Source organism: Chinchilla lanigera, unplaced genomic scaffold, assembly GCF_000276665.1.
Source record: "Chinchilla lanigera isolate Chin_1 unplaced genomic scaffold, ChiLan1.0 scaffold00034, whole genome shotgun sequence".
NCBI classification, from domain to species: Eukaryota; Metazoa; Chordata; class Mammalia; order Rodentia; family Chinchillidae; genus Chinchilla; species Chinchilla lanigera.
In genome coordinates, this window is record NW_004955435.1 from 11,985,504 (window position 1) to 11,998,703 (window position 13,200).

At 33.7% G+C, this 13,200-nt stretch overlaps 1 protein-coding gene across 4 annotated transcripts in view; it reads right to left on the bottom strand.

Moving 5' to 3' along the window:
• The window catches only part of LOC102018018 (calcium-binding mitochondrial carrier protein SCaMC-1-like), a 59,838-nt gene that overhangs the window by 35,762 nt on the left and 10,876 nt on the right, over positions 1–13,200 (bottom strand). For all 4 annotated transcript variants that reach the window (XM_013516554.1, XM_005388828.2, XM_013516552.1 and 1 more), the window contains exons 3-4: positions 9,707–9,794; positions 2,260–2,371 (exon numbers count right to left, since the gene is read on the bottom strand). In XM_013516554.1, the coding sequence (XP_013372008.1) occupies positions 2,260–2,371; positions 9,707–9,794 (200 nt within the window). The remainder of the gene's footprint in view (positions 1–2,259; positions 2,372–9,706; positions 9,795–13,200) is intronic.

The following is a 13,200-nucleotide window of genomic DNA, read 5'->3' on the forward strand; positions in this document are numbered from 1 at the left end:
TGGAGTGCTGGATTACAGGCCTGCGCCACCATGCCCGGCTTGATCTTGTTTTTATATGAGCATGAATGTGTTTTCTAGCCCCTTTGTGGTTGTTGTTCTGTTCTGTTCTTCTTTTTATCTCTTACTTCTCTCTTTCCCTCCAGTCTTCTGCACCAGTTTCCCAAAGTTAGCATGATCCCCCTTTGTCCTCCAGCCTTACTTCTAATCTGTTTTTCTTCCCCCTCTTCTCCTTCTCCTTCTTCTTCTCCCCTTCTCCTTCTCTTTCTTCTTCTTCTACCACTCTATTTTTTCCCTAACTCCTTTTAAATTTTATCCCTGACAGTAAAATTGACATATTAAGGACCTATATACTGCATATAATTTTCTGGTCTATTTAGGATTTTGTTATATACCTACAAATCTAATTCATATGATTAAAGGTGGCAAATTAATGGTTACCTCAGTCTGTCATTTTCCAGGCTGTGACTGTTGCTACTATTATTGCTGATGGTACCACTTTAGCCAAAAGTGACATAAGTGTTCTAAACAGCTATGCTTCCTGGTATTCTAAGACTGAGATTCACTAAAGGGTACAGAAAATACTATTGCACATTGCCAAAGAACCAGGGGCTGGGCCAAACAGGCAGCAACTTCTCATAAACACGTGAAAATTCAATAGCAACCTCCTGAACAACCAACATCATACTAAGTGGTCAAAAACTGAAAACCTTCACTCTAAAATCAGGTGGAAGACAAGGATGTCCACTGTCTGCACTCTTATTCAACACAGTCCTGGAAACTTTAGCCAGAGCAATTACACAAGAGAAAGAAATAAAAGGAATAATGATAGGAAAAGAAGTTAAACTATCACTATTTGCAGATGACATGATATTCTACATGTCCTAAAAACTCGACTAAAAAACTCTAGGTTTAATAAGCAAATTCAGTAATGTAGCTGGATACAACATTAACACTCCAAAATCAATAGCCTTCCTATACACAAATAACAAATTCACTGGGAGAGAAATTAGGGAAACAACACCTTTCACAACGGCATCCAAAAAATGAAATACCTAGGAATCAATCTAATAAAGGATATAAAAGACATCTACATTGAAAACTATAGGTCTGGGGATATAGCTCAGCAACACAGCACCTACCTGGCAAGAGCAAGGTCTAGAGTTTGATTCCCAGCACCAAAAAAGAAAACTGTAGCACCCTGAAAAAGGCCATTGAAGCAAATATCAGAAAATGGAAAGATATCTCTTGCTCTTGGGTAGGAAGAATTAATATAGTGAAAATCGCCATGTTTCCAAAACTCTTATACAGATTTAATGCAACCCTAATCAAAATTCCAACAGTATATCTCACAGAATTAGAGAAAACAATCCTAACATTCATTTGGAACCAGAAGAGACCCAGAATAGCAAAGGCAATTCTGGATAACAAAGGCAAGGCCAGGGGCATCACAATCCTTGACTTGAAATTACAGTGTAAAGCTACTGTGATAAAAACAACATGGTATTCACAAAAAAGTAGACCCAAAGATCAATGGAACAGGTTATTAGACACAGAAACAACTCTAGATAGTCAGCCCTCCTATTATCTTGTTTTGAAATTGTTTCTTTCTTTAAAATAAAAAATGCTTCCGTTTAAATATAAGATATAAAGGGGATAATGGAAAGAATAAGACTGAGGAGGGAAGAACAGAGAAGTAAAACAACCAATAGAATACATGGTCCTAGAAGCAAATAAAGCAGGCAGTTTAAAGAGTAATCAACAATAACAAAAATAACTCAGAGATCAAGATGAGGTGTGATAATTGACTACTAGATGTGGGATTCAAACTTATGCGTTGTGATTTCAGAGTTCATGATCTTTTTCTTCCTCTATATCATCTATGGGAAGGAGGCAAAAAACCAAGAGGGTGGATGAGGATAGTATGCTATGAACAAATTACTAACTTAACTGAAAAATATATTATTTTTTACTTTTCTATGAAAATACCATTGTATCATAGTAAATCATTCTTAACATAAAATAGGCCTTCTCAGTAGGCAGCTGTTCTAAGATCTAGGCTTCAATAAACAAACAAAATGTGGAATTGACTTTTTACACAAAATACTAATACCTCTTACTAATTTCATAAAACATTATTAGAAGGGAATACTGTAAATTTAGCCTCCAATGCTCCAAACATTGTGGAGATTACATAATGATAATAAAAGCTATGACACTTAGAGAAAACTAAAAAAAGAGTAAAACTCAAAGTGATCTTACAGTAGAACGCTTCCAGAAATGAATAATTTCATTGACACTTGTTGCAGGATAAAGTAAAAAATAGTCTCTCCATTCATTCCAGTCTATTGTCAGTGTCCCATCGCTATCCATGCTGAAACAAATTTTTAAAATATTCCTTATAATATTTATAACAAAGCACCATTATAAAAATTAAGTATATGCTTAAATATTTATTTTTAAAGCTACTGTCTTGAACTTCATGAATATCATTGTATTTTCACAATTTTTTTTTAAACTAAGACTATTTTCAGAGCAGATTTAGATTTTTAGATAAGTTGAGAAGGTATTATGTACGGTTCCCATCCATCTTCACATCTAGTTTCAACTACTGCTATTATCTTGCACTATATGGTACTTTTTTACATTTAATTAACTATTATTATTAATGATAGATTATTATTAACTAAATTTCATACTTTATTCAGACTTTCATAGTTTTTAAATAATGCCTTTCTTTTGTTTCAGAATCCCATTCAAGGTACTACATTAATCAACTGTCATGTCTCCTTAGCCTCCTCTACCTATAACAGTGTCTGAGATTTTCCTTATTTTTTTATTATCTTGAAAGTTTTAGGGAATATTGGTCTGATATTTTATAGAATGCCCCTCTATTGGGATTATTCTACACTGTTTTAAAATTATTTTTGTGTACGTATTTCTCTTAGATTTTCCTGTTAACCCATAAAGGGAATGACTGTATTTAAATCATTAGCACTGAGAATCCAATGAATGTTTGATGAATAAATGATAAGTAAATAAAACTGACTAAAGAGTAACCTTATGCCGTTTGGCTCTTCTAGTATTGTTTCTACCACTGACCCTCTTTTCCCTTTTTTTACAGCATTCTAGTCAACTCTGAAATAACTTGTCATTTACAAACTTAGAAAGAAGTCTCACTTTTTACCATGCAGAAGTCAGTATCTACACAATCTTTTAACATCTCCAAAATTTTAAAAAATTGTAAGTCATTTCTTTCTATTTGAGTAAAAGGTAGAATTAAGAGAAATGACTTTTAATAGCTTTTCTCTAAATGAAATATCTAAAAAACAAAATGCATTTGGCCATCAAAAAATTTAGTGCAATTTCCACTTCCAGCCAAGACAAAATAATGAGTGTAGAACTTATACTCTCACTGTAAATAATTATGAAATTGGACACAACATTAGAAATAACTGCTTTCAGGACTAGTCCACAAATGAGACAGGACTGTGATACCTGAGAAAACCAAACATGAGTTGAGCTTCCCATTTACTCTATTTTCTGGTACAGTTTCCAAACTACGACACAGAGAAGTAGGAGCTTAAGCAGAGAGCATGTGAATAGAAGAAAAAGGGCCACTGAGAGGGCAGGAATTTACAGAGATATACAAGTATTCCTTCGACACTTTTACCAAATACTATGCTACATATGACTACCTCAGCCTCACGGAAATAGTTCATGGAGGGTTGTGAGCTTAATAAAAATTCTGTACTGGAGGAATGCTGGAGCTCAAGAATGTAAAGAAAGAACAAAAGAAAGAAGAGAGAAAGAAAGAGAGAGGGCAGGAGTAAAGGAAAAGAAGAAAACAATGGAGAGAAGTAAAGAAGAAGGATGAAAAAGAAACATTACATACAAGCGGAAATCTAAATGGCATCCACTGAGTTCTTATCAGAAACAAGTTTGTGAGCAGACATCTTTAATAAGTTAAATTTAGTTAAACAAAGTTTAATGAACTGTAGCTAAAATCCTATATATAACAAAATAACCATAAAAAATGCAGGTGAAATAAAGATATTTTCAGATAAATAAAATAATTATTATAAAACATGGACAATATGCACTTCTTCAATTTGTTTTCACTTAGGACAATGCATTTTTAGGAATTATCCCTCCAGGAGTTGAATCTTAAAGCAGGAATTTTGGCTGGTTCATGACTGCATCCTTTGGCATGTAGAGCTATGACTGATGTCACAGGAGTTCCTAAATTTAAATTTTAATAAATTATTACTACTTGCAATTCATAACTTTTCTTACAGTATATTAGCAGCATATTGCAAACATTACATCAATCCACAGATTGATAAAACTACAAAGTTTCTATCAAACTTGTACTAATAAACTTGTTAAAAACAATTTTATTGTAAGAAATTTTATTTCTTGTTCAACTGAATTAGGGATATATAACATATTTTATACGATTCCAATTCTTTTTAATTTTTTGCATTTCCTTTATGCCCCAGCATAGGGTTGATTCTTAAGAATTTTTATATGTGCTTTAAAAACATATAAATCACTATAATGCCCCCTTTAAATGTTAGTAATAAATCTTACTTTTTCCACCCTTTTTTCTATGAACACTTGATTTGGTTAAAAAAAAATATATCTTTGTGCCAGAATATAGTTATATTTTGTTCACAGTAACAGCCAAAAATGCTTTCAAGAACTTAAAACATTCTAACTGCCAGATATGAAATACACATTAACTAGATATATGCCAATGCTAAGAAGTAAGACTCACAAAATAAAAAAGGGGTAAAAACCCATGAGGAATTATCCCACATAACTGAAAACAGTCCAAATAGAATGTCCCTGAATTAAAACATAACTTTAAGAAACTCACTGGAATGATTAAATGATGACAGGGATGTATTTGAAGGACTTACCAGAATGCCACACAGAGAGAAAGAGGAAAGAAGAAATATAATACAAAGAGAAGCTAAAGGGTAGGCTACATTTGAAGCGATAAAGACTGAGAGTTTTCCAGAATTGTTAAAAGACAGAAACACAGGAAGTTCAACATCTTCTAGCAGAGTTAATAAAAACAAAGGCCCGCTCACTAGATAAAAAGCCACAGACACCAAAGAGAAGATCATAAGGGGAGGTAGAGAGAAAGGCAAATCCTCTACCAAGGCTCAAAAATCACACTGGCACCAACCTTCCCCTAACAGTAGGAGACAGAAGATAGAATAGCATCTCAAAGTTCTAACAAAAAGTAATTATCAAGCTAGAATTATGTATTTAGCAAAATTTTCTTTCCAGAACAAAGGTGAAATAAACATACTTGCAGACACTAAAAAGCTAATAGTTTATTTCTATTAAAAGAATTTCTAAAAAATATAGTTCAAGAAGGAAATTATCCTAGCAGGATAGTCTCAGATCCAAAGATGAATGGTGCATAAATAAAATGCTAAATATTAATACATCTAAACAAATTTTCAGTATAAAATAACAATTATAATAGAGAACCAAAAAAAAGCATATAAACCAGGAGAGAGATGATTAGAATTAAAACTGTTCTAAAGTTCACCATTTGAAGAGAGGTTAAAGATATTGTTTATCTTTAGTTTTTAAACTTTTATAGTAAAATGTCAATCACTAATAGAAAAAGTATATAATTTTCAAACTAGTAAAAAATGAATTAGAAAAAACATGAGAAAATTTTATTAAAAAGCAAGAAAGTAAAAAGGGAAGCATACAAGGGCAGGATAAATGGGAAGCAAAAATATATTAACAGAAACTACTCCAAATATTGTATGTCAATAATACAAAAAAAAATAATATTAGTATATTATATAAATATTAGTACTATGTATTAGTATATAGAGACTAAATCTTTAGGAAGTGGGATCTAGTGAAAGGAAATTAGGCCATGGTGGTTAGGTCCCTGAAGGAGACATTTGTACTCTGGCTCCTTCTTGTCCCTATCTTTGCTCCTCGTTGCCAGGAGACAGAGAACCCTTCTATATCATTTGCTTCCAACCTGATGTACTGTGAAACCACAGGCCCAAAGCAACAGAGCCACGCAACCATGGACTGAAATCTCTAAAAGCATTAGTCAAAATAAACCTTTTTTCTCTTTACATTGATTATCTTAGGTATTTTGTCATAGCAAAGGAAAGGTGACTAACACAAAGGCATAGAAAAAAAGGTAAATGATGGTAAATACTGAGAACATAAAAGGCTGGATTTGTATGATAATATCAAGCAAAATAGCACTACAGAATGATAAAATATTCCATTTATGAAGATTTAACAATTCTGAAGTTGGTTGAGTCTGAAAAGATTTTCCAAACATATAAAGCTAAAAATAATATAACTACAGAAAAAAAATTGAAAAATCCTCATCACAGTGGCAGATTTCAACTTGTCAGTCATCTGCAGAGCAGGGAGATACTTAAACCACAAAATTAACAAATTTCTTTTAATGGACATTCTATAGATCCCTGCCTGCAACATTTAAAAAATACTCTTCAAGTATATATAAAACGTTCATAAAAACTTTCACTGTTCAAGGCCATAAAGTAAATCTAAAAAATGTTTGAAGAAACAGTATCAAGCCATCTTCTCTAACTCTTGTACAATTATGATAGAAATCAGTAACAAAAAAAACTCTTAAAATTTCAATATAACCTACTTCTAAATATCTCAGGTGAAAAAGAAAAACACTCAATACAAGTATTTAAATCTAGAACTATATAAGCATGAAAATTCAAAATCACATATAAAAGCTTGCAGAATATAGCAAAATCACTTATAAAAGTACTTTGAGCTATTCTCTTGCTTGTAACAGAAATCTGGAAATTAGTAAAACTATCCAATTTAACAAATAAGAATAAACAATATTAGAAGAACAATTGTTCTACTTCTACCCTTATGTGTTTTGAAATTCTTTTATATTCAAATAACTTCATGAGACACAACTTACAGGCTTAAAACAAAGCCAAATTTGATTATTAGAAAGAATCAATAATGAAATAGAGGAAGTTTCAGTGAAATTCGTTTGAAAAAAACCACACATAACATTACAGATGAAAAGAACAACTATAGCCAGGTGTGGTGACATACCCCTATAATCCCAGCACTCGGGAGGCTGAAACAGGAGGATCACTGTACATTCGAGGCCTGCCTGGGCTACAACATGAGTTCGAGGTCAGCCTGAACTGCATAATGAAACCCTGTCTCAAAAAAGTCAAAAAGAAAAGAACAACTATAGATTTAGAGGAGACCAAACAGATAAGAGAATACACTGAACAACTTTATGCCAGTAAATTTGAAATTTTAGATGGAAATAATAAATTCCTGAAAAATGAAGTTTTCCAAAACTGACCCAAAAAGGAATAGAAGGTATGAATGATCCTACAACTGTTTATGAAATTGACTCAATTATTTTAAATCATCCCATAAAAAAATCATAAGGCTCAGCTGGTATCTTAGTTAATTTCTCATTGCTGGGACAAAATACCTAAACCCACAAGTTAAAGGAGGAAAGGTTTATTTTAGCTGACAGTTTGTAGAGGTTTCAGTCCATAGTTGGGTGGCTCCAAAGCAGGGTGGCATGGCAGGGGGCATGGCAGAAGAGAAAAAGTCCATGGCAGGGTAGGCAGGAGGCAGCAAATTTTAAGCCTTCCTTTCCCTTTTATTCCATTCAGGCTACAAATCTATTGGTTGGTTGCTGCCCACTCCCAGTGTGGGTCTTCTGTCTTCAATAAATCCATTCAACCACACCCAAAATTATGCTAAATCAATCAGTGGACTAATCCAGCATTCACACATCCTTAATCTAGTACCACACACACATGATCCAGCCACCTCCCAAAAGCCCCACCTATGAGCACACGAGGCTTTGTAGGACATCTCGGTACAAACCACTAACAGTTGATTTTACAATTAAATTCTTTTAAACCTTTAAGGAATAAATAGATTGATTCAATTTTATTGAATCTCTTGCAGAAAATATAAAAAGGGAGACTACTCCCCAACTCACTCCTTCAGGTCAATGTAACCAAAAAAATTATTAGATTAGGATGGTCAAGCAAAAAAAAAAGAACAGGGCAATCTCTCTCAGAACATGTTAACGTTATGAATAAATTTCAGTGAACTGAATCCAATAGAATATTTTTAAAAGGTTATGTTTATTCCAGGAATATAAGGATGAGTTAGCAAAGAGAAAATTCTAGAAACTAATTTATCATATTAACAAGCCAGGCATGGTGGTGCACTCCTGCAATCCCAGCACTCAGGAAGCTGAGGCAGGAGAAGTGCCATGAGTTCAAGGCTAACCTGGGCTATACAGTGAATTCAAGGCCAGCCTGGCTCAGGAGACCCTGGCTCAAAATAAACAAACAAACACATCAACAAATTAAAGAAAGATATTGTATTAATCACCTCTCAATTTAAACCTATTTGTAATTTTAAAACAATTTCTTAACAAAACAGAAGGGGCCTTCCGTAATATGGGAAAGATTACAATGATAAAATATTAGTATTTTACTGATATAGTGATATCAGTATTCCCTTTAAAATCCAGAAAGGGACAGGATGCCCATAATTACTATTTTTATTCAACATCATTATAGCAGAAATAGAAAAAAAATCAATTAATTTCAATATTCCAATATGAGTATTAGAAAGGAATAACTGAAACTACCAGAATTCAAAGTATTGTCTTAGAAGTATTGTCTCATATATCAAATATAGCTTCTGTTCCCTCAACCTTTTCCTTACAATTTATTCAGCACGTCTTCAGCTAGAAACACATCTCTTATCCTTGTTACAAACCAAAACCCACTGCCTGAGGAGCTATTTAAAGTCACAGATACCATCAAAAATGTCATTCTCACCTATTCAGACTCAACTTTATGCAGAGGATGTATCAAAGCAGCACCAGACACTTGAAAGCATAATGAACAAACCCAAACTGGTATAATTTAAGGAGTGGACTGAAAGAGTGGGTTTGGGAACATGCGTACTACCTTAAGAGCCTGTGAAAGCAGTCACCCAGGAACATCTGCTTTAGGAGAAAAAACAACAGTGGTAGAGTGAGAGGCAACAGGAGGGTCCGGACAGCACCAGGTTTTACTTTCATCTTTCTGCCTTCCTCTACCTGCCTCCACCCTCTTTAAACTTCTCCTCAAATTATCTCTGGCTGGGGCACTTGCTTAGACATTCAATGCCCTTGATTTGATTCCCAGTACAATCAATCAATCAATCAGTCAAGCAATCAATCAATATCTCTGCCCCATTCTATTAAAGTACAGAGGTTTCAATCATGGAATGAATACCTTCTTCAAAAAAAACCTTCCTGAAATCTTAAGATATAGAAAAAATGCATGTGTCACTGTTTGGTTCAAGCAGTAGCAGAAGAAAGGAGTTCATTTTGGGAACTCCTCACCCCTTGTCCCATGTGCATTCAGAGGACCCAGTGAAGTATAATCTGAGAAAATATATTGGCAGTATGTGTGATTCATTTCGTTTTGCTACCTAAATGGTCAACCACTTAATAGAAGGCCTTTGAAAATCGCTCTTAGTAGAAAGAGACTCAAAAGTAAGACAACATTAAGAAAGTAGAAGCAGGTTTGTTTACAAAGTTATAGATGCGGGTGCTATATTTATAGCAATTAGTTTCCAGCATTAATAAAAGCTATTTAAAATCAGGACAAGTGCTCACCTTTTCACAATGTTGTTTGCCTGAGCTTCCGAAATATTTACACCCAATGATTTCATAGCAGCAATTATTTCTGCAGTGTCTATTACTCCTTTAAAAAGTGAAAAATACCACGTTAAAGTATCTGAAAAGACAATGAAGCAAAATATACTTAAATATACTAGTTTTTAGAAGTCTATATGTTTTAAAGGTCTATAATCCTAAGTTCATAGTTCAAAGCCTGAAAAATTCTGAAAAGTAAAAGACTTTTTATAAATTTGGTACCAAGATTCATTTGGTGGCAAAGCTGCTTTAAATGCATATGGGTTAATTTTAGTCAATTATTTATCAAATTCAGTGTAAATATATGCTTCACTGCAGAAACATAATATTATTGCCTGGTGGTACCCCAGACCACACTTGGAATGTTATATATCACATATATACTATATTACTTTTCTAAAATCTACATTCTAAATTTCAAAAAACATCTGGACCCAAGGGTTATAGGTTATAACATGCTTTCCAAGTAGGTATAATAATCAAGAGTGTTACTATACCTACTTGGAAAGCAGTAAAAAAGCTAATTCTAAAGGCCTGATTCAGGGACATGAAAACCAGGCCACTCAATGTTTTATAAAGGTAAGCTTTCAAAGAGACAATATAACTTAAAAAATACAATATCAAACTCTCTTTACATTACCATATCCCATGTTAAATAACTCAAATTAACAACTCAACTACTATATAGTTGATTAACAAACTAATAACTCAAATTAACAAATCAGTATAGTATACAGTTCACTATCACATTGCTGGATGTCATGAAAGGAAAATTACATATTCTTTATTCTCCTTAAACTCTAAAACACAAATCTTATCATATCATCCACCAAATCCAAAAAATCTTGATTCTTCTCTTATGTAAAGGTACCAGTTGAGGATACCCAACTTTTAAAATATGTGGACAATTTTTCTCTGTAAATACAAAAAAAGGTTATACTTTCAGGGATCATTTCCATAGTATGTAAATACAAAAAAAATAGTGTCTCCTACTTGAAAATACATGTCAAGGGGGCTGGAAATATAGCTCAGTGGCACAAGCACCTGCCTAGCAAGCGCAAAGTCCTGAGTTCAATCCCCAGTACTGAAAAAAAAATACATGTCAAAAAGCTATCATAAATTCAGCTATACTTTTAATTTGTATTTTATGAACCACAGCTGCCTATGTATAATGTATAAAAAGCAGTGCAAAATGCATGAGATATTACTTAACCCATAGACAAAGCCCTTTACTCATATGCAGAATCTTAGACCCTACAGTGATTCTAAGGCCCCAAGTATTCCAAGCATTACAGGATGAAATTTATTATCTATTCCTCAGCCTAGAAATTAGCTTCTTCAATGGAGAAGCTTGGGTTCTCTGCCTTGTATCTCATTATAGTCTTCAAACACTAAATTCATCAATTTGATTTAATAATTTTTAAAAATTTGACAAACTACTAAGCAAATTAGTATACTAAATGTGAGATTAATAAACATCCCCATGGAATTTACAAATTTGTATGGATGCACTAATTATTTTAAAAACATACCGCACTGTGCTAAATGTACGTAAACAGAAGAGTTAGGAATAAAGTATAATGGAAAGGTAAATAAGAGAGTGCGAAACAACTATAAAGAAACTACCAAAGTAATAAAAGATTTCTATAAAAATTTTCTAAAGGGGCTGGGGATTTAGCTCAGCAGCACAGCGCCTGCCTGGCAAGCGCAAGGTTGTGAGTTCAATTTCCAGTACCGGGAAAAAAAAAATTTTTTTTTCTAGAAAAGGTACAGTATTACCAAGGTATACTTACTTATTACAGAGGTTTGCTGCAAACTTACAAGTAATATTAAAAATAATAATAAGTAATTTAGTGAGGGGTAATGATAATAGGTAACTTGGAGAGGATACAGAAAGGGTGTTTCTGAGATGTTACTTCTTAATCTGGAGATTTTTCATGTTATACGTTTGCCTTGTGAAAATTCAGGGAGCTTATAATTTACTACATTTATAATGTATGTACTTTGCTGAACATTTTACATATGAATGAAATCATCACCAAAATAGTAACCTGTAGCCAAACTTGAAACGCCTTTTAACCAGCTCTGACACTGTGTGTTAATTTCTCAACATTTTTTTTCAAGCTATTGCTTCTGCTCAAGAAACTTCTTCCCCATTTTTTAGATACCGACCCAGTGCAAATCTAAGTTGCTCCTGGGTACAACTAAGCTCTTTCTGCATTACTTCTATAGGAATTATCATAGTCTATCTTATGTAGAGTTATGGATGCTTATTCCTACACCATCTAAAATCATGAGCGCCTTTGTTAACATAATTCCTAGTACACTAAATTGACATAGAATACTCAACACTGTTTTTCCTTGATTGAACTAAAATATATTTAGTCCTTATCCTACAGAGCCTAAAATTTAAAGCAATGATGGAAAAAAATTAAATAACATATAATCAAGACCTATGGACTAAAATGGAGATTCAGTAGTCTGTAAGTACAGGCACCAAGTTTTCACTGCAAAGATGGATTGGAAATAGATTAAATGAAATGAAAGTATTTAAATGGATGAAGAAGACTGCAACCATTCCAGCTCTACAATCCTAGGGAGAAATACAAAATGTGCCATTCCTGTACCTGTAATCCATCCCTATAAAATACCACTCCAATATTTGATGGTTTAAAAAGAATGTATTTGATCATGTGGATATAATCTAAGCTTGGTTCAACTGGCTGCCTCTTCTGCTGAGCTTGCTTCGTTACTCATGTGAATCCAATCACCTGAAGATCCAATTATATCCTGCAGCTGGGTGGTTTCAATCCTATGTCTATGGTTTCAAGCCTATGTTCACCTCACGTGAAAATTCAGAACAGCTAATGACTAAATGGACATCTCTTTCCATGTAGTCTCACCAACTAGCTAGCTAAACTTCTTTCCTCATGGCTTAGGGTGTTCAAGCGGCAGTACTCAAGACAACAAGGCCTAATGTATAAGTACTTACTGAGCTCTGTTAATAACTTAACGGCTGAAGCAGGTCAAAGGACCAAGCCCAGGTCAATGCAGGACAGGCCTACACAATGGCATAAATTCTGGGAGGTATGATTCAGTAGAACAGCCAATGTGAAGCTAAATTATTTAACCTTTCTAAGCTTTAGTGTTCTCTATAAAACGTTACTTCTGTGAGAACTATGAAAAAAATAAGATATCGAAGGTAAAGTACCTAGAACAAACATAACCAACAGTAAAATCCAGTAAACCTTAATTGCTTTCCTTCTGTTTCCTCAATCCCCCCAAAAACTCCATCGGTTATGGCTTGTATCTAGATATCCTCCCAGAGCCTTTGTGCTCATAGGTGGGGCTTTTCAGAGTGGGCTGGACCTAGGGTGTATGATATTGGGATTAAGGGTGTGTGGTACTGAAGTAGACCATTGGTTGGAATTAGCATAGTTCTGGATGTGGCTGAA